General features: G+C 47.3%; 7 protein-coding genes across 7 annotated transcripts; 4 read left to right on the top strand and 3 right to left on the bottom strand.

Annotated features, from left to right (window-relative positions):
- Positions 1-854: 854 nt before the first annotated feature.
- CYP1 (peptidylprolyl isomerase) lies at positions 855-1,343 on the top strand (the record flags this gene model as incomplete). Its single annotated transcript, XM_024859787.1, has 1 exon — positions 855-1,343. The coding sequence occupies one exon, from the start codon at positions 855-857 to the stop codon at positions 1,341-1,343; it is 489 nt and encodes a 162-aa protein (XP_024712169.1).
- Positions 1,344-1,455: 112 nt separating this feature from the next.
- AHP2 (Ahp2p) lies at positions 1,456-2,028 on the bottom strand (the record flags this gene model as incomplete). Its single annotated transcript, XM_024859786.1, has 1 exon — positions 1,456-2,028. One exon carries the CDS (start codon positions 2,026-2,028, stop codon positions 1,456-1,458), a length of 573 nt encoding a protein of 190 aa, XP_024712168.1.
- A 1,249-nt stretch (positions 2,029-3,277) lies between these two features.
- Positions 3,278-5,338, top strand: C7M61_004465 (uncharacterized protein; the record flags this gene model as incomplete). The annotated part of the gene is made up of 1 exon (XM_024859785.1): positions 3,278-5,338. The coding sequence occupies one exon, from the start codon at positions 3,278-3,280 to the stop codon at positions 5,336-5,338; it is 2,061 nt and encodes a 686-aa protein (XP_024712167.1).
- Positions 5,339-5,452: 114 nt separating this feature from the next.
- Positions 5,453-6,694, top strand: C7M61_004464 (uncharacterized protein; the record flags this gene model as incomplete). Its single annotated transcript, XM_024859784.1, has 1 exon — positions 5,453-6,694. One exon carries the CDS (start codon positions 5,453-5,455, stop codon positions 6,692-6,694), a length of 1,242 nt encoding a protein of 413 aa, XP_024712166.1.
- A 36-nt stretch (positions 6,695-6,730) lies between these two features.
- YCF1 (ATP-binding cassette glutathione S-conjugate transporter) lies at positions 6,731-14,091 on the bottom strand (the record flags this gene model as incomplete). The annotated part of the gene is made up of 2 exons (XM_024859783.1): positions 6,731-11,391; positions 11,886-14,091. 2 exons carry the CDS (start codon positions 14,089-14,091, stop codon positions 6,731-6,733), a joined length of 6,867 nt encoding a protein of 2,288 aa, XP_024712165.1.
- Positions 14,092-15,875: 1,784 nt separating this feature from the next.
- C7M61_004462 (uncharacterized protein) lies at positions 15,876-16,994 on the top strand (the record flags this gene model as incomplete). Its single annotated transcript, XM_024859782.1, has 1 exon — positions 15,876-16,994. One exon carries the CDS (start codon positions 15,876-15,878, stop codon positions 16,992-16,994), a length of 1,119 nt encoding a protein of 372 aa, XP_024712164.1.
- Positions 16,995-17,092: 98 nt separating this feature from the next.
- YPS7 (putative aspartic endopeptidase) lies at positions 17,093-18,668 on the bottom strand (the record flags this gene model as incomplete). The annotated part of the gene is made up of 2 exons (XM_024859781.1): positions 17,093-17,131; positions 17,160-18,668. 2 exons carry the CDS (start codon positions 18,666-18,668, stop codon positions 17,093-17,095), a joined length of 1,548 nt encoding a protein of 515 aa, XP_024712163.1.
- Positions 18,669-19,652: the final 984 nt, after the last annotated feature.

Below are 19,652 nucleotides of genomic sequence, written 5' to 3'. Positions count from 1 at the left end.
CAGAGAATATTCAAGTCATAATGTCCAAGATTTTAGTGTCAAGAGTTGGGCACAATTATCTCACAAATTCTCCAGCATCTGACAAATGAACCATTGATTGTAACATGACTACATTTTCACATTAATTGTGCCAGCTCACCATTATGTCAATTGAACGACATCATACGCTGGCAGTGCATAGGGCTGCCATTGAGCTTAAGCCCTGTGGTACCCCTTAATTATGACCTCCAAGTCTACCCAATTTTTTCAAAATTTTATCAAAACTCCAGAAATTTCAAAACCCATGGTACTAGTTCCTCGGCTTTAGCCCGTCTTATAGTACCATCAACAGATCTGTATAAAAGGCCATATACAATTTTAGCATATAGCTCGAGGCCTGGGCGCGGAGAAGCCCAGAGTGGAATCTCCTGCATATATTGACGGCGTTCCAAGCGGCCTTTCGCAACAAAGCACCCAAATTGGCTGAGTGCTGGGCTCAGGAGGTGAGATTCGTTTACAGGGTGGCCAGTTTTGTGCCAATCAGGATGCTCCAGCTATCCCAGGCGAATTGGACGTGGTGTCACTAGCCTAGGTGCAGGACAAGTCGTTCAATTGCTGTCACCATTTGCTTCGTACCTTTCGCTGAAATGATATCGGGGGCCTGGGCCAGGTGCACTGGTGTAATTTATCCATTCCTGCACAATTGCTCGGGCCTGTCGTCATATCCATCCCACTGGAAGCGCACAGAAGGACAGCCAACAAAAAAGAGGCACTGGAGGTTTTCAGTATAAATACCACCTGTCCCGCACACAGTCCCAATTTCGCCAGGAAAAAAAAACTCAACCCTATTTTTTTCTTACCAACCAAAAATAAAAATGTCCCAGGTCTACTTTGATGTCTCCGCCAACGGCGACAAGCTCGGCAGAATCACCTTCAAGTTGTACAACGACGTTGTGCCAAAGACCGCCGAGAACTTCAGAGCTTTGTGCACTGGTGAGCAGGGTTTCGGTTACGCCCAGTCTGCTTTCCACAGAGTGATCCCTCAGTTCATGTTGCAGGGTGGTGACTTCACCAGAGGTAACGGTACCGGTGGTAAGTCTATCTACGGTGAGAAGTTCGCTGACGAGAACTTCTCCAAGAAGCACGACAGACCAGGTTTGTTGTCCATGGCCAACGCTGGTCCAAACACCAACGGCTCCCAGTTCTTCGTTACCACCGTTCCATGCCCATGGTTGGACGGTAAGCACGTTGTCTTCGGTGAGGTCACCGACGGTTTCGACGTTGTCAAGAAGGTTGAGAGCTACGGTTCCAACTCTGGTGCCACCTCCGCCAAGGTCACCATTGACGCTTCCGGTGAGTTGTAAGCAATGAGATGAATTACGCTATCAATTGAATCTGTAGAGTAGGCAATTGTAGATTTACAAGATTTACAAATCATTCAAACTTGAAGAAGGCATGTTCTTTTATTCATAAAATTTACAACTTGGCAGATGAAATACCATCGTAGCCAGAGACCGTAACGCCAGGCTCGGACTCGACTCCGAAGTAGGACACTGTCTTGGAGTCAGCATTGACAATCAATGCGTATCTGTTGGTTCTGACTCCGAGGCCAGCGTCGGTCAAGTCCAAGGAAAGTCCGTTCTTCTGGGAGAAGGCAGCATTGGGGTCAGAGGCAAAGATAATCTTTGGCAAATCGTTCGAGGCACTGATCTTCTGCTGCTTCAAGAGCAACTTACCCCAGGCGTTGATGACGAATGGGTCGTTGGCACTCAAGAACACCGCAGTGGTGATGTTCTTCTTGGACTTCAACTCCTTCAAGTGCTCCAAAATTGGAGGAATGTGGTTCTCCGTGCAAGTTGGAGTGAAAGCACCTGGAACGGCAACGAAAAGCACATTGCCACCCTGGTTCTTCTCGAGCAAGCCGTCCAAGCCCAAGCCCAATGGTCTGCCACAGGCAAGACCGTCGTCCTGGTTGAGCGTCTCGAGCTCAATTGGCACGTATTTGAATTCGAAACCGGATGGGAACTTGTCACCTTGAGAAAGAGTCATAGTAAATTTTGTGTGTGAGGTGGAATTGTGGATGGGGAACTATTGTCCTTATATAGTGGGGATTCATGCAAGGAGTGGACGGGACCGAGTTGACAGATCCACGTGAGAGCAACCGGAGAAAGCCGATGATGTCGAGTTCGGGTATCTCGGTAAATAGCAGAGAATCAGAAATGATCAATTGAGCTAATAAAATGTCTAAATTTTTACAAGTGTTGGTGCTTTGGAAGGATTTGTGTTTGTTGGGCACATTTTACTTGCTAGGGTGAAAATCGCACCCTGATTGCAAACTAACGTCATACCGGCTTTGTAATAGTGCATCCTTCTCAGGATCCGCCCGAGCCTACAAAGAGAGCAACTATTGTAAATCCAAGCCAATTGCATGCATAGGCGGTAAGAGCGAGAAAGACTGACTTGACGTTTTGAAGGTCTAGATCCAGCCACAGTGCTGCATGGCTAACAGGGTGAGAAAGGCAACAGAGGTGGTGAGGTTAGGGGACGTATACGGTGCTTTAAATGGGGGTAGTTTAAATTGGTCAATTGGGTGTGGATGGGGATAAGGGGTACATGGTGGCTTGGGAATCTTATGAAAGAAGAATTTGGTCTAATTTTGCTTCGTCTATTTTTTAGTCAGATCGACCGGCCTGAGGTTAGTTCACACGACTCGCTAAGGTTGCATTTAAGGTTAGTCGCTTGATCTCGGAGATGTAACCTTCTCGGAGGATGCAACCAATAGACGATGGAATTTCGACAGAAATAATAAAAACTTATTGGAATTGAAGTTGAATTTCACCTAATTGACACTCTTCACTCGCCTGGTTCAGCCGTTTGCACCCACCCGCACTTCAGCCTCAACAACTCCGCGACGGCACCACCATACCAATTGACCATACCAATTGAAGATACATAAGAAATCCATTCTTTCCATTTTACTCGCGTCCATTGCAAAATCACAGTGAACACGCATTCACCAAAACCTACTCTATATACGACAATGGACCTTCACGGCCCCACCTACCATAACAGACTATGCTCACCGCTGGCCTTGGCAGCCAGCACTCATTCAACAACCCACCGATCCCTCGAAACGTAAAACAAATTTTTCTGATCCAATACCCGGTAATTCAACATCACGAATACCCCGTAAATAAGTACCATAAATTTTAATCTCTTCCGCTTCTGTATTGTGTCCCTGCAACGGCCTGCGTGGAGATAGACCCCATCTTTTTCTTGATGTCTCACTTGAACCACCATGAGTAACACTGAAGACATTGAGTTCTCGCTCAGGCCCCTAAGGATCCTGAAGCGTCTGGATCTGTCGATACATAGAACACAATCCCAGCTGGGTCGCTCCGACGGCTCGCGATCTAGACCCCAATCCGACTCCCTGATCCCAACTACCACCAACACCAACTCGGCTCTGTTGCTGACTGACGACTTTGTTTGCCGGCCCATGAGACTAGGGCTGAACTCCAGACCCATCACCGAGCCAGATCACAATCAGGGTCTTTCCTTTGTCGCTCCTGAATCCGTGGACTCCGAATCCCAGCCCTCTACACCTAGAAGGAACAGTAAGTCGTCCAGAAGACTGTCTGTGCATGTGAGGAACCTTCCGATCGTGCAATCTCCAAGACGCAAGGTCGAGAGTGACTTGTCGAAACTAGACGATATGATATTTGCATTGTGTCTCGTGGATTTCCACCACGTTAGAGGCCCTGAAGTGCAGTGGTGGAAGCTGAACTACCATGCTGACTACAACTTGCACGAGAAGCTCTTCAAGAACCTCTCGTTCCAGGCGCTCCCTGATGGGTCGCATTTGTTTGAAGAGACCTTTTCAAACTTCAATCTTATTTACGACTTTGAGAAGTCAGTCTCCTTAGACGACCAGCTAGACTTTGAGCAGTTCACGGGAAACCCAAACCACTTAGAGACGCTTTTCGGGTGTTCATGCGTTCGTCAGGTCAAGACTGCAGATCTCTCTTCCGAGGAACTTGAGAGAAATAAGGACATTACTCGTTCCATCGTGCAGAAGGCGGTCGTGGTGATCACACGGAAACAGCCCATCTTCACCAAGATCAAGGAAAAACTCTCCATCATCACCCATTCATACTTTCAGCAGACCAACTTCACGAATACGGACCTTTTGGAGCATCTCTTTGACAATTTGAACAGTACGTTTAAGCTTGTCGAAGACGAACTGACATTGAAACCTCAGATCCCCGAGGACATGGCTCTTTTGGAGAATAAGAAGAACGAAAAGGAGGATGAGTTTTTTGTCAACCTCAACCTTCGCAACATCCTCCTAACCTACAAATCCAGTTTGCTCATTATCCTCAAGGCTCTCTTGCTTGAAAAGCGAGTTCTCGTCTATTCAAACAACAATTTGGAGCTTTTGACGCAATTCCAAAACAACCTCATTGCTTTGATACCCGATCTTCATCATCATCTCGACCTTTCTGGCTGCCCGTTGAGCGACTACACTGAGAAGCACTCGCCATTGACTAGACCGACTTCTCTAAAGACTAATGATAGACTGTCAATGGCGCGGTTTTTCGGTCTTCCATTGCAAGTGTCCAACACCAAGGGATCTTTTTGGAACCCCTATCTTCCTTTGCAACAATTTGACGAGCTCAACTCATCTTCGTTCATGGTGGGCTGTTCAAACATGTTGATTCTCAACCAAGCTGCCCACTACAAGATTGACTTAGTTGTCAACTTAGACACATGTCAGCTCTCTTATCCTTGCGGAAAGAGCGAAGAACTTCTGCTTTCTCATTACGACAAGAGGTTTATCCAAGGTCTCACGAACTCTAGCAGTGATGTGGATGCGTTTGTTGGAAGCGACGATTTCATCAGATATCAATTTGAAGACTACATTCGCAGTCTCCTTTCGACAATGAGGTTCCACCAGTACATGAACAAGTTCAAATCAGCACCTCCAGGATTCGACGTGACTGTGAACAGACATTATGGCAGCCTCAAGACATTCAACGAAGCCTTTGTCGAGGCCTGGTTGAGTACAAAGAATTTCAAAATTTGGGATGCACTTTGTGATGATTTCATTTTCAACTTTCATGACCCACTTCATATGGCCATCAACTCAAAAGAGTCTTCTCAATCGGGCATTGGTAACTTCTTTGCCAGTTTCAACAAGCAGACAGCACCATCTCTCACGGAAAAAGCGAATGAGTATTTTTCGAACTCAAGGAAACCACAAAAATTTATTCCTGATGAGGAGGAAGGCGGTGAAGAAAAATCTTCTAAGCAATCTACACCAAAGAAGTTCCCATGGAGCTGGGGAGCTAAGAGCTGATTCATCGAATGGCTGCAAAATGCGTCTGCCAAGTACGGAGTGTGCAGGACAGATGAGGGACAACCTGAAAAAGTACAGAACAACCTCCTTCATCTGTCAGATCTCCAACTCGAGATGAAGCACCCTTTCCAAAAACTTACGTCGGACAAATCCGGCGAGCATCTTTTTGCTACAGTCAAAAACAGCCTACTTGTGTTCCGTTTGACGGATGGTGCTCTCATTGGATCTTGGACCGATGATGTGAAGTTGCAGGACGTTCAGGAGAACAAGTTCAAGAAGGATGAACAACCTGCGAAGAAAGCAAAGACAAACAAAAAGGAACCAAAGGTCCCTGTACCAGGCCCTGGAGCCCCACCGATCTACAACTACATTCGTTCCTTAACCTTGTCAAGAAATGAGAAGTACATAATCGGAACCACCGATAGTGACAAGGCTGCCGTGATCTTCAAAATTGACCACTCACAAGAGAACTGTATATCATTGGTGAAGAGACAAGTTTTTCCCAAGAGACCTTGCGCAATTGCTACAACCTTTGACGACTCGCAGTTGATTGTGGCTGACAAGTTTGGTGATGTCTACAACATCCTGATTGACGACAATGAGCCTGTGGATGAGAAAACTTTACAACCAATTCTCGGTCATGTCTCTATGTTGAGTGATGTTCTCGTAGCGAAGCACGAGGGCAAGCAGTATATCTTGACTGGTGATCGTGACGAGCACATCAGAGTGACAAACTTTCCTAAATCCTATGTGGCTAAGCAGTGGTTGTTTGGACACAGAGAGTTTGTTTCCAGCTTGCATATCCCAGATTTCAATAACGATATTCTCATAAGTGGTGGGGGTGATGATTTCCTCGTATTGTGGAATTGGTACACAGGCGAAAAGCTCACAGATATCGAACTTCGTGAATTTGTCGAGCCATTCTTGAACGATAATCATCTTCCACCCGAAAGGTTTAGAACGGAGGACCTGAAAAAGGAGATCTCCATCACAAAACTTGAGACCTTTAGGCAAGGAGAACAAGATATTCTAGCTGTTCTCTGCGAACAAACCAACTGCTTACTCACTTTCGTCATTGGAACCGACATGTCAATCACACACAAGCAGACCCTCACTACTGAAAGCACTTTGGTAGACTTCACTTTTGCTAACGGCAAGATCTATGCTGCTCTTGACGTTGAGAGTGACTCCTCAATAGTCGCTGTCTACGAGTTTGACGACGCAAACACTTTGCACCCAAGAGAAACGAACGTTCTGAATCACATCACTGATGCCTCGCCTTGTGAGGTGGATGGTCGTGACCATTTCTATCCCTTGTACTATATCAACTCTTTGAGAAAAAGAAGTGATCATTAATAAGCACATTAAATAGCATTTTTGATATATATCTAATCACTCGGCCTTTTCTGTCGTCTCTTCTTCATCGACAAGACCGCCTTGCTTAGACAAGGCATAAAATAAGGAGTCCTTATTCTTCAACAAGTTCTCTGGAGTATCAAACTCAGCAACTTCTCCTTGCTCGAGAACAACAATTCTGTCAGAATCCATGATAGTGTTCAATCTGTGGGCGATCGTCAAGATAGTCCTGTCCTTGAACTCATTCCTGATGGTTTCTTGCAACACACGGTCTGTCTCAACATCAACAGCTGCTGTGGCCTCATCCAAAACAAGAATATGGGATGGGATGAGCAATGCTCTTGCGAGACACATCAATTGTCTTTGACCAACAGACAAGTTAGAGCCACCTTCTGTCATCTTGACATCCAAGCCATCCTTCATGTCCTTGTCGTCCTCATCTCTCTCATTGTACATCTTGAGGACATGGTCCTTCAAATGAGACAATTCCAAAGCCTTCCAGATGTTCTCGTCTGTGAAAGATTTCGAAGGATCCAAGTTTTCTCTGATAGTACCTTCGAAGACTTGAGCATCTTGTGGAATAATTGAGAGCTTATGTCTCAAATCTTGCAAACCAAGCTTGCTTGTATCAAGGCCATCGATATCAATGTTTCCCTCGGCAGCTTCGATGATTCTGAACAAAGCAAGAGTCAAAGAAGACTTACCTGCACCTGTTCTTCCAACAATTCCAATCTTTTCATGGGGCTTCACCTTAAGGTTGATTTTCTTCAAGACCAAGTCCAACTCTGGTCTATATCTTGTGGAATAGTTCTTGAAGATGACCTCACCCTTCTCGGGCCACGATGCTGGTGGTCTGTTGTTCTCGATAATTTCGGGGGCCTCGGGAGTCAATTCGGAGTATTCAAGCACTCTCTCGACAGACACGATGTTTGTCTCAACTTCAACAGTCATTCTAACGATCCAGTTCAAGGACTGAGTAATCTGCAATGCGTAAGACACAGACAAACCGACCAAACCGGCACTGATGCCGCTCGACTTCAAAGTCAAAATAGCCAATCCAGAGGATGCCAAAATAATGACGGAACCCAAGAACTCGAGTCTCACAGCCAACCATCTGTTGGCATTCACGGAGGGATGGTATGCTCTCATGTTCTTATCAATTCTTGCCTGGTTCAAGAACTTAAATCTTTCAACTTGGCCATAAGCACGAATAATGGAGACACCATTCAAAGATTCCTGGAAGTTGGCAAAGATTGGGGATCTAGACACAGAGTCCAAACGACGCAACTCTCTCGAGGTCTTCAAATAGTACTGCTGGTAATAGACGTACAAGATTCCCAATGGAGCAGCAATAAAGATGAATTGCCATGTTGAGTAACAGATGACAAGGATGGTGAACAAGACTCTAGCCGAATTGGTAAAAAACATAGCAAAAACACGACCCAAGATCTCATCAATCTTGTAGATGTCATTGGAGAATCTATTCAAGATTCTGCCAATGGGGGTCGTCTCAAAGAATGACATAGGGGCTCTCAAAACACTGGCCGCCATATCATTATGCATCTTCCTCGATCCATGAATGGTACACAAAATCCACATGATAATCATCTGGGACATCATACTGACAGAGTACAAGAATCCCAAGAGGAAGTAGATACCCAAATACTTGACCAAAGCAGGATTGTAACCTTTCTCTGTGTTGACCTCAGACCAGTGCTTTAACCAAACGTTGGAGCTCACATTGAAGGTCATCGAAACAATTGTGGAAGCCAAAAAGATGATAACGTTGAATGGGCCACATGCTTTAGCATATTGTCTGTACACGTCCCATTTGACCTTGCCCTGCTGATACTGCTCTTTTCTAGCCTTGGTGTCCTCATCTTCTTCCTCCTCTTCATCATCAGCCAGGCGAAGCAAGCGCTCCTCATCTGTGATCAAAGTAGCGTCTGAAGCTCTTCTCAAACTCCGGATTTCAGAATCCGAAGTGTTCTCAGAGCTGGCAAGGTTGTCAGTGTCTTTGAGATCTTCCAAATCGGAGTTTCTTACTGACGTAGCAGAGGAAGATGGAACAGTCGAGTCATCACCCCTCTTAGAACCAAATGAAAGAATAAGCTGGCGCAACTGACTTCTCTCTTGTGACATGATCTCCAAGTAAGTACCCTGTTCAACAAGAGTGCCATCCTTTACCATGTGCATGTTGTCAGCAATAGACAACACGTGAATAGCATTGGTTGCCAAAACCTTACACTTGGACTTCAAGAGACCATTGGGACCCAAAACATTGTCAATCAAGTGTCTTCCAACGTGCTCATCAACGGCAGACAATGGGTCATCCAACAAGTAGACATCAGCTCTTGCGTAGACAGCTCTAGCCAATGCAAGTCTGGCCTTCTGACCACCAGACAAAGAGATACCCTTTTCACCAACCTCGGTCTTATCACCCTTTGGCAAGATCTTCAAGTCAACGGTAAGCGCACATGCTTTCAAAACCTTTTGGTAGAATTCAGGATCTTCCTTGTGACCAAACAAGATGTTTTCCTTCACTGTACCGTTGACAATCCAAGGAACCTGTGAAACGTAAGCAACCTTACCACGGACCTTTACTTCACCGTCAAGCTTGTACAAATCACCCAAAAGAGACTGAATGATCGATGATTTACCGGAACCAACCTTACCAACAATACAATCCAATTCACCTTTCTTGACGGACAAATTGATGTTGGACAAGGCAACCTTGTAAGATTCCTCACCCTTCTGTTTAGACCACAAGAAAGTACCGTTCTTGATAGAAACAGCAACATCACCAACAGAGGTTGCCTTTGGGAGGTTTGTGACAGCGTTGGCCTGCAACTCGCTACCGTTCAAGAATTTGGTCAATCTCGAGATGGCGACTTGAGACTCAACAATGTTAGTGATCACCATTGGGACAACAGCCAAGGGGAAGGACAACAAGTTGAACAACGACAAGGCTGGGAAGACAATATCGGTTGACAAGGTCTTGTCAGGGTTGTTGATGACAAACAAAGCGAAAGTGGAACAACTGACCAAGACGGGAGTCATACTCCAGGACGAAGTCGAAAGAGAGCCAAACAAACCCATACGTCTCAAGTTGCCCAATTCTTGCTCATTTCTGACAAAGCTGAGCTTTTCCATGTATGGGGCTTCCCAACCGTACAACTTAAGGGACTTGATGTTGTTCAAGATCTCACTAATCAATCTGGATCTAGCATCCTTGTACTTCATTTGGGTCTTCTGCAAGTTCTTCATAGTCTTTGCAATAACAGCGTTGAGTGGAATCATGATCACCATGATGAACACACCTGCCCACATACTGTTACCCAACAAGCCGTGCAAAGAATACAAACACAAGACGATCTGGAATGGACCAGACCAAATAATTTGCAAGTTCTGCACCAAGTCTTGCAATCTCTGGGTGTCAACAGACATCAAGTTTACGATGTCACCTGTGTTCGACTGCTGTTTCGTTTCATTTGACAACACAAGAGCCTTGTTGTAGATGACTGAAATCATGGACGATTTGATCTTCATTCCCAAATCGAAAGCACGCTGGAAGTATTGATGCAAGAAAGCGGTCTGGACCACAGAAACAAGGAACATACCGACTGCAATCATCAATCCCTTGGTGAGAGGAATTGGCTCACCGATATCCAAGGAGTCGGAGTACTGATTGACAAAGCTGATCAAAAGTCTAAGCAATTGGGGTTGGGAGAAAGCAAGAACATCTTGAAGACCCTTGAAAGCACCACCAATCAAGAAAGGCACACCGAAAGCCTTGGCCAAAGTGAAGAACAAAGATGGGTTAGGTTTAGCGTTCCAGTAGTGGTAGAATTTATCAGCAGCTGTACCTGACTTGAGCTCAGATGGCAAAAAAGGCAAGTCCTTCTCAGTCAAGAATTGGTAGAAACCCTTCTTCATCAATGGGGCCATCCAGTTGAACGCAATACGAGAGAAGACGTTAGCCTTATCGTAAGGAGCAATACTAAGTTGCTTAGCGTATGGCTGGCTGGAAAGCGGAGGGAAGTAATTCTCAAGAAGAAGCACGATGAATGCATTAATGGTGGCCAAGATCGAAATGGCGAAGAAGTTGTTCAGCTTCTCGTGTCTCAAGTTCAAGTTGATGATTCTGCCGAGGTTGAAGAACACCTGGAAAAGCCAGTAGAAAAGCAAAACGCCAGACGAAATGGTGGCCTTGAAGTGTTCAAGATAATGAAGACCGAAAGCTAGTACTAGGGATGCAATGTTCAAAAGCAAGCCAAGCTTGATGATATCGAATGGCTCCAGGTAGGAAAGAAATAGCAGTATGGAGAACGCAAATTGCAAGACCGTGAGCCCGAGTCTAGTGTAGTAAGGCAAGTTAGCCTTGTTGCCCGAGGTGATTTTTCTGTGGTACAACTGGTAAAGCTGGTGGGCACTGACCGTTACCATGAGCACACCGGCAAGAACGTACAAGATGCCTTGCAAAAAGCATGGAGTCAAGTCATTGTACCTTGAGGAGAGGGGACCCCATCCATCAGCACATCGACAAGACAGCCAGGCCGTGGGACCTGGGAAATATGGCAGGGAGTGGTTTCCATGAGATGCCACTTGATAAAGCGACAGCGCCAGAGACTTGGAATTTTCACCAAAGGACGGCAACTTGGCAAGCCCGTCCAAGACATTGGGCAAGATCGCTCCTTCTAGGTATTCCACCTGTTCCATGGTTCAAATTTGCTAGAGCCTGGAAACAAAGTAGATAAGTGGTGTTGCGGCCTTTTGAAGTTGTGCAACCTTTTTTGCCTTAGTAATCTCGCTATCTGCGCATCGTTGCAGCACTGCACTACCAGCGCTTCGAACGGCTCACTATTCCGATATATCACGAGCGATTTGATGTAGAGAGAAAAAATAAATAGAGAACACAATCTTGGGTTTAATTGAAACGTAAGCTGTTTGTTAGTGGTGTATTGGTGGTTCGTACCTATAATACCATTGGGGTTGGGAATAAAAAAGTTACAATTTTGATGGCAATTACTAGAAAAGCCTTATTAAACGGCCGCAAAATCCCCGACAGACGTCAAAGCCGTTCCTCCGAGTACGGCCATCAAGGTCTTCAGGGTCTTGGCTTATTTGAACAACCTCTTCAATCTGGACGGCTTTTTCTCTTTAGCGCGGTTTTCTCCGCTTAGATCCGTACTGTACTGATTAGTCCGTTTCTGATAGTGCAGCGGCGTGTTAGCTCCAATTGTGTCTGGAGGCAATTCGGGATTGGGGCTGGAAGAGCCAAATCCGGATTGGGCCAACTGCTGTGGCGGTTGTTTTATGCTTTGAGTTGATGGTGCCGAGGGAGTACGCGACAGCGTAGAAGATGGCTGCTGGGAGGGAGGTTTTGGCACATCGAACAAATACGAGGGCGCCCGCGTCCGAGGTCTAGTCACTTCATCGTAAAGTGGGATTTCAAGCTGTTCCGGCTGCTTCACTCCATCGATGTTCTGAAGTCCGATTAAGAAATCTCTGGGCTTGAGAACGGACTCAGAACCCAAGTAGATATCCTTGTCAAGCGCCTGCGAGAGCTCGTAGACCAGCCTCATTTCTGAGTATGTTACACCACCCGCAACATAGCAGAAGATGCGCTGTTTGTTTTTATTATTCTTGGGCGTGGCACCGTGCCTTGACCCGGAAGGAGCCCAGGAGGCCTTAACTCTAGGGTTTCTGACCGAATTGGTCTTGTCCAAGCCTGAGTTGAGACCATTGCCCTTGGGCACATCCTCGGCAATTGGCTTGTCACGGAAGTAAGGAAACCAGTCCTCATCCAATTCGTACTTGGCAGCATTGTAAAGTACTCTTTTTAGACCCGGTGCGAATCTCGACGTGTTGTAGGTGCCTTCATTATTGATGGTGTGGAAGAACTGGCGCTCCACTTTCTTGTCCTTGACAGATTTCTTGACAATAGGGAAGTCAAGCTTGTGGAGGTTGTAGAAGCATCTCAGCACAAGAGACACAATCTGCGTGTTCTTGACACCAATGAATTTAGCGAGCTTGACAAAGTCAGACTCAGCGAGACCGCCTCTGTAGAGCCCGTAAATAAGAACAAGTCTCATTTTGTCGTTGACGTGCAAGTCCTCACGGGCGAGCAAGACGATCAAGTCTTCATGCAACTTTTTGTTGTGGATGCCCTCGAAAGAGGTTCCCTCTGCACAGCAGGTCTGTTCAAAATCGGCAGCAAACTCAGCCAACTTTCTGGAAGCGTTGATATCCAAAATCTCGTCGATAAGTGTCTTGTGCAAGGTGACCTGGCGACGTTCCTCATCGAAGCCATGTAAGTGGGCAACGACGTACATCAAGTCAGAAGAGGTCTTGGCCTTGCTACGATCGACCATCATCGGATTGTTTTTGATAAGGTCATTGATACGGTTGATGATCAACTCGGAGGCCTCGATGATATGCATATGACGGAGCGAGATCCAGAGGTCGTCATCTTCTGCGTCCAAGTCAGACTTCATTTCCTGCTGTTCACCCTTCTCGTTTTCCGCCTCGTACCTGTAGACGCATTCTCTCTCCAAACTTTCCACAATGTCCATGGCCATGGCTTGGTACGAGAACTCGTGCAAGAGAGGTGCGAACAAGTCCATGGAACGGTCCGTCACTAGAAGAATAGCTCTGGGCTTCTCTAGCGTGGCTTTGGGTGGATAGTCTGTGTTGGCACGGAGGTAGTCGTCTAGTTGACGCTGGACCTCGTCAGCGATAAGCTCAGGCAAACGGGCTGCCTGGTGAGTTGCCTTAGGCAGGGCATAGAAACGTATGAGTGGGTACTCCTCGGCCACAATGATGGCGTTGACAATGGCTTTGGCGGCCTTACGGATCTGCGGCAACACCATTTCACTGCAGTTGTCGTTGAAGTACACCGGCATGGAGTTGTAAGGGACATTGTTGGTGAGAAACACCTTGGACTCCAAGGGATACATGGACGCCTGGACGAAGCAGGCGGTGGAGCCGTCGCCGCCAAAGTAGCTCATGACTTCAGGGTTGCCCATAAACTTGGCGGACTGGAAGTAGCGCAAACTCTCAGTTTCCCACTGGGAAAAGGGTATAAATAACCCGTGGCCCATCTTGTATCTGCTGACCTTGACATCAGCCAAAATGCAATTGAGATTGTAAACCAGCGGATCAACCAAATAAATGGCCTGGAGAAACAGCTGGAGTTTACGAGGGGCGTCGATCTGGTCAATGGTGGTGACGATTCGAAGCAAGGCGTCCTTTGAGAATAGCCTAAGGAGCAACGCCTCTGTTTGCTTATCGAGCACCAAAGCGAAAAGACCACCTATGGAGGTGATCTCCTTGAGTCGCTGGGCAAAATAGGCCTTTTGTATGGCCAAAAGAGACAGCGGATCGTCAAGGCTCATGGGGTAGTGGGAGGTCTTTTGGTGGTTGTAGATGATAGATCCTGTCAGAGAAGGCGCCTGCAGGCCCCCACGAACGTCGGTGCAAATATAAATAGCAACCGTATGCAAGAGAAGGGTAGCGAGAGGGAGATTACATTTTTCACGATTTACGAGGCAAGGCTGCCAGACGATTGATGTTTATGGTTTTTTCGCTTTGGGAGTGCAAAAAGATGGTACCGTTTTGGTTGTTGTCGGGAGAGTAGGCTTGGGTGCGAAGGGAAAAGGCTGAGCACGGAACTTTGCGGTTGGATCAGCATGGAAAAAAATAATGAAAGTCTGTGGTCGAATTGGTCCTCAAATCCACCGATTTATCGCCAGCTCAGGCCGGGCAGGGAACAATGTCGCTGCGCATGTACAGATTAGGCATCTTCTGTTAGGAAACCCCGCTGCGGGTTGCTTTGTGTTTCGCAGCCATGGAGGTGAGACCATGGGGTGGTGGAGTTTAAGGATCTGAGATGTTCTGATTATTCCAGATTAGCGGGAGGCGGGAGTGAGGAAGATCGAGATTGAGGGGGGGCACTTGATGAGCGAGGGTTTACGATTCAAGGATTGTGGGTAAGCTAGGGCAGCTCCATCCACCTCAGGGTCCCAGGGTCCCCATTGTTAAGCGACCAAGACCACTATTTCATTCTGAGTTTTCACTACTCAAGTCACTGATCGGCTTCAGTTGCAAGGAGTGTAATTAATAAGTTGCTTTGGTGAAACTGCCGGGCAACGAATGGAGTCCTCGGACAATGGGACCATGTGGGAGGCTTGTCTCGGGCAGTGACCCAGTAATTACTCCGCTTATCAGCCTCAATTGATCTAGTAGTTCCTGACTCCAATAGTCTCCTTGTCACTTCAGATCAACTCCCCTAGCTCCTATGTCGATGTAAGAGACCACCCACGTAAATCGTATGGCACCCTCTCTCTGGAGATGCAACAGGCTGCATCACTGTGCATCAGTCCGCAGCAAGCACAGAAGACATGGTGTTTCCATTTTTCACCGTGAAGATGGCGGTCCTTCGAGACCCTTGAAATGACACAAAACCCGCCTCGTGTGGATTTAAGCCCTCCTACAGCTCTATGTGCTCCTCGCAATCTAAACGAGGCACTCTCTCGTGGTGCACCGCTGTACTACCCATTTTGCAGCCAAACCACGTTCATTTTCAATCCAAACTCAAAATTCACATTTCACAAGTCCGAAGTACCAAAACGCTGTTTATCTGTGCTTCTAACCATCACTGACCTCTGTAGACTCCGATTGGTCCGCAGCTCGGTCCGACCAAACGGCTGCCCACTTTGCAGCCATGCATCCTCGGATACCGCACCCAACCACACACTAACTTCTGACTCCCAATAATGGCAATACTTTCAATTTCGCCTTTCTGACTTCTCTGCAACCCTCCAATCACATTGTTACGTGAACGTGAAAACTATACGAGGAGACTACCCGCACCGTTCACAACAAAGGCCAAGAGTCGCTAAGCACCGATCCTGACATATGCCAGCATCTGGCCCACGGCGGGGCTGATAGTAGGGAAATAACTTTTATTCGCCATTCTCTAAACCTAGTCGATTTCTTCACCGAACATTCCTTGGAGACACCGGGGGCCTTCTTGATATCACGTGTCCACCTCACCGTTGTAGGCACCTCGACATTTACCTAATCCGGGCGGCTCAATCTGATAAATCTCGCGTATACCAGCACTATTCTACAGCTTCCAGGGACCTGATCCCACTCCATCTATTCATATCCTTTCATTATGGCCGACCGACGCCTCCTGGTCTCGGACTCCCAGAGCCCCACCTTGCTATATATTGCAGGATGGTACTTCTTCTCCATGCTGATTCTGGTCTATAACAAGTGGATGTTTGGCAGCGGGCTTGATTTCAAGTTCCCTCTTTTCGTCACGGCCTTCCACCAGCTGTGTCTATTTTGCTTGTCTGCTTTGGTGCTTTATTTCCGTCCCATGCTTCGTCCAACCGTCAACGCCAGCACACAAGGCTTCTGGAACACTTTGGCCATATCGCCAGGTCACTATGCCCGCCAGATTCTCCCCTGCGGTTTTGCCTCAGCAGGCGACATTGGGTTGAGTAACTTGTCCATCAGCTTCATCTCCTTGTCGCTATATACGATGCTCAAGACATCGAGTCTTATATTCGTTTTGATCTTTGGTCTAATATTTCGGTTGGAGCGCTTCAATTGGCGCTTGATCATTATTGTTGTCGTGATGACAGGGTCTGTCATGATGATGACCCAAAAGCCGGATTCTGCAGAGTCTGACGCCTTGGACGATGATCATGACCCAGTGGGCATTGTGCTTGTGATGGCAGCCTCTGCCATTTCTGGCTTGCGTTGGTCTTTCACGCAATTGCTACTCAAGAAGAACGACTACACGAAACACCCTATTCTGACAATCTTTTACATTTCACCGTCGATGATTGTGATTCTATTTATTGCCGCCATTTTTGTGGAGCGCTGGTCCTCATTTGTGTCTCTGCCAATCTGGGCCATTCACGGTGTTCTTGGAGTACTTGGGTTGATGGTGGTTCCTGGCTTCTTGGCGTTCATGATGACGCTATGTGAGTTCAAGCTCTTGTCTGTCGCCCAGGTGCTCACCTTGTCTATTGCAGGTATCTTCAAGGAGCTACTCACAATCATGCTTGGCCTGATTCTATTTGGAGACCGGTTAAGCGCAATCAACTGCGTTGGTTTGGTGATAACATTTTTCGATATACTATGGTACAATTATTATAGATACCAAGAGACAGAGGCTTCGGCCAAAGAGAACGGGAACGGGTACACGTCCATTCCAGCCTCAACCCCCGAGGAGCTTGGTCTTCAGTCCGGCAGCGAAGCGATTGAGCTCAAGCAGCATTGATATAGGCATTCATCAGATAATTAACCCCCCTAAAAAGCCAAAGATTAAAATCGTAGAGTAGATAAGTATCTTTTCGTTGTTTCCGTGCTCCCAGTGTACTATGCCTGGGCCTGCAGCAGCAGTGGATGACAACGAGTCTGACGATATGTGTGTGGTTGGACCCACGGTTGATGAAGGTTCCCTTGTCACGATGACCTCACCAGAGATGATAGATGCTTGTGAGTATCGCGTCAAAATGGCCTCTGCGGCTGTGGAGTTTGCTGAGCCGAATGTCATTGTATCTGTTTGGGTGGTATTGACTTTCGTAGCCCATGGTATGCTGCCTGACTTGATGAATGATGCAGAAGGATTAAGAGAAGGCAGGCTTGAAGAAGCGGATGACCCTGACAGGTAGTCAGAGGTGGATGTTTTGATGTCTGTGTAAAGATCAGTGCCAACCTCGTGGTCTGTGTTCTTGTTAGCGAGGGCGATGTTGCCTCCGTCGTTGTCCATCACGAAGTAAGCGTTCGTCAAGAATGGAAGACCCAAGCAACTGTAGCCGAGGTATGACGAAGGGCTCACATTGAGTAGACACGCCTTTGAGCCGCTTGAGAACCTTAAACCGGTATCGTTCAGATTACCGTAAAGGAACGACGACAAAGGCGCCTTGATGGTCAAAGGACCGAAATTGTAATGGAATTCTGCGTTGGAATCCTCGACATCGGAGCACTTGACGATCCACTCGCCCCGCTCATTGTTATAAAATGCATTTGCTTGGAGGGCTAATCTGATGATGACGTCCAACGGAAGAAAGTTGAAAGACAAGCGAGGGTCGAGGAGCACTGGCTCAGATTTGCCCGAAAGAAGCGACACTGACTGAGAAGTGTTGGAGTTGACCACTTTAAGGTCAGTCAAGAGGACTGTGGGGAGAGTCGAACCAGAGTCCAAGCCCTCGTAGGGCAACACGGGGAACGAAACTAGATCACCCGTAAACATGGAGCGGTCGACACCACCAAGCAAAAGCTCACCGTAGGCGTCGTCGTCCACGTTGTCATGCAGAAGGAAAGCAGAGTAACCGCGGCTCTCGATCAAGTTGGCGTTGTAGAGGTAGTTCAAGATGCCGGTTCCTCTGGGGTTGTTGGCCAAGCCGAAGCCGCCAGCCATCATATTCGTGTCGTTAACGTAAATAAAGTTGAACAGATCCAACGGATAGACCACCTCCTGGGAGTCCACGAAGTAGAGGTCTGCCATAGCCACCTCGCCATCGGCAGCGATGCCGTTTGGGTACGGTATGGAGACGTAGTTCTCCAGGCGATCCACCACATCCACGGTGGCCGTGGCGGTGCCTTGTGAGTCGGTGAACGTAGTGGTGTAATCCTCGTACAAGACGCCGTATCGGGAGGTAACGTCTGAGTTACACGACAAGGTCGCCGTTGTGTTTGAGCTGTTACTGCGGTTACAGTACAGCTGGTAGTTTGGGTCGGGGATCCACAAGTCTGGTTGCAACAAGTCGAGTCTCACCGCCACATCGCTGACATAGGCATTGTAGAACTTGTCTCCACTTAGGGCAGCTAGCGGAACGGTGATGACGGGGTCGCCTCTTGCAGAGGACGTTGTTGTGGCGGATCCTGACGCCGACGTCGTTGTTCCCACGACGATCTGAAGGCAGAGCAGAAGAGCCCCCAAGAAAAGCATGTTGGTGGGATGACGATGTTTTGGCAGGAAAACGGTGAGAAGATATACACACGGTGAGAATCTATACAGCGGTCCGAGCAGCGCGGCTCAGCTAAGAAAACGACCACGACTAACCCCATTGTACACTGCCGACGGGTATTGGAGGGTAACAGGGAACGACGGAAGGGGCATACTAGGTTAATATGGGGGAAAGTTTATGGGGAAACTGCTTTGGTTAATTGGGGTTTGGTGGTGGCCATCGCAGCTGTCGTCATCCTACGTCTACAACTAAACTAACGCTATCTTGTTCGATTCAAAGCCCTGTTTCTCCAAGACCCGGATTTCTTGAAATTTGGATTATGGCTTATTTCGGCTGTGTTGCCCAGTGCCTGTCGAAGCTTAACCTTGTGAGGCATCGCTTAGGGTGCAGCGACCTGTCTAGGCTATATATTAAGCGAGCGAGTCTCCACATTCCCTTGGCTTTGCCAGCTGGCTGAAAAAAATTGAGAGGAGATTTTTCAGCGTTTTCAAAGAAGTTAAGCGACAGTAGCTTAATTTCACCCAATCAACACAATTTCGGCGGCGGTTCGGAGCCTGGTATCGTTCCAGATGGCCCCAAACGGTCGCACAGCCGATAATTAGGTAATGGTACACAGAGCGGAAGAGCACACGTCTGATAATTAGGTAATGGTACACAGAGGCCGCGGGGCTATTTTCAAAAAAAAAAAAAAAAAAAAAAAAAAAAAAAAGTGCTCTGGGAACAATATGCAACCAACCTTTTCGTATTGTTTGCCATTTTCTCGTGCCCCCAGGGTTGCATGCTTTTTTTAGCCTTAGCCGAGACCCGAGGCTGACGGCCCCAGCCACCCTAGCCACCAGGCTTCTTTGGCTTTTTTTCTTTTCCGTTCGCTTTTACGTCATAGGGGGGTCTCCACTCTCGGGCCCGCACTGGCCACAATCTGTACATCTATCCAATCCGCCTCTGCTTAAAATGTGTCATTTAAG

The sequence above is a fragment of the Candidozyma pseudohaemuli genome (genome assembly GCF_003013735.1).
Source record: "Candidozyma pseudohaemuli strain B12108 chromosome Unknown scaffold00014, whole genome shotgun sequence".
Classification (NCBI taxonomy): domain Eukaryota; kingdom Fungi; phylum Ascomycota; class Pichiomycetes; order Serinales; family Metschnikowiaceae; genus Candidozyma; species Candidozyma pseudohaemuli.
Note: the sequence above shows the minus strand (reverse complement) of the source record. Positions and strands in the feature narration are given on the sequence as shown.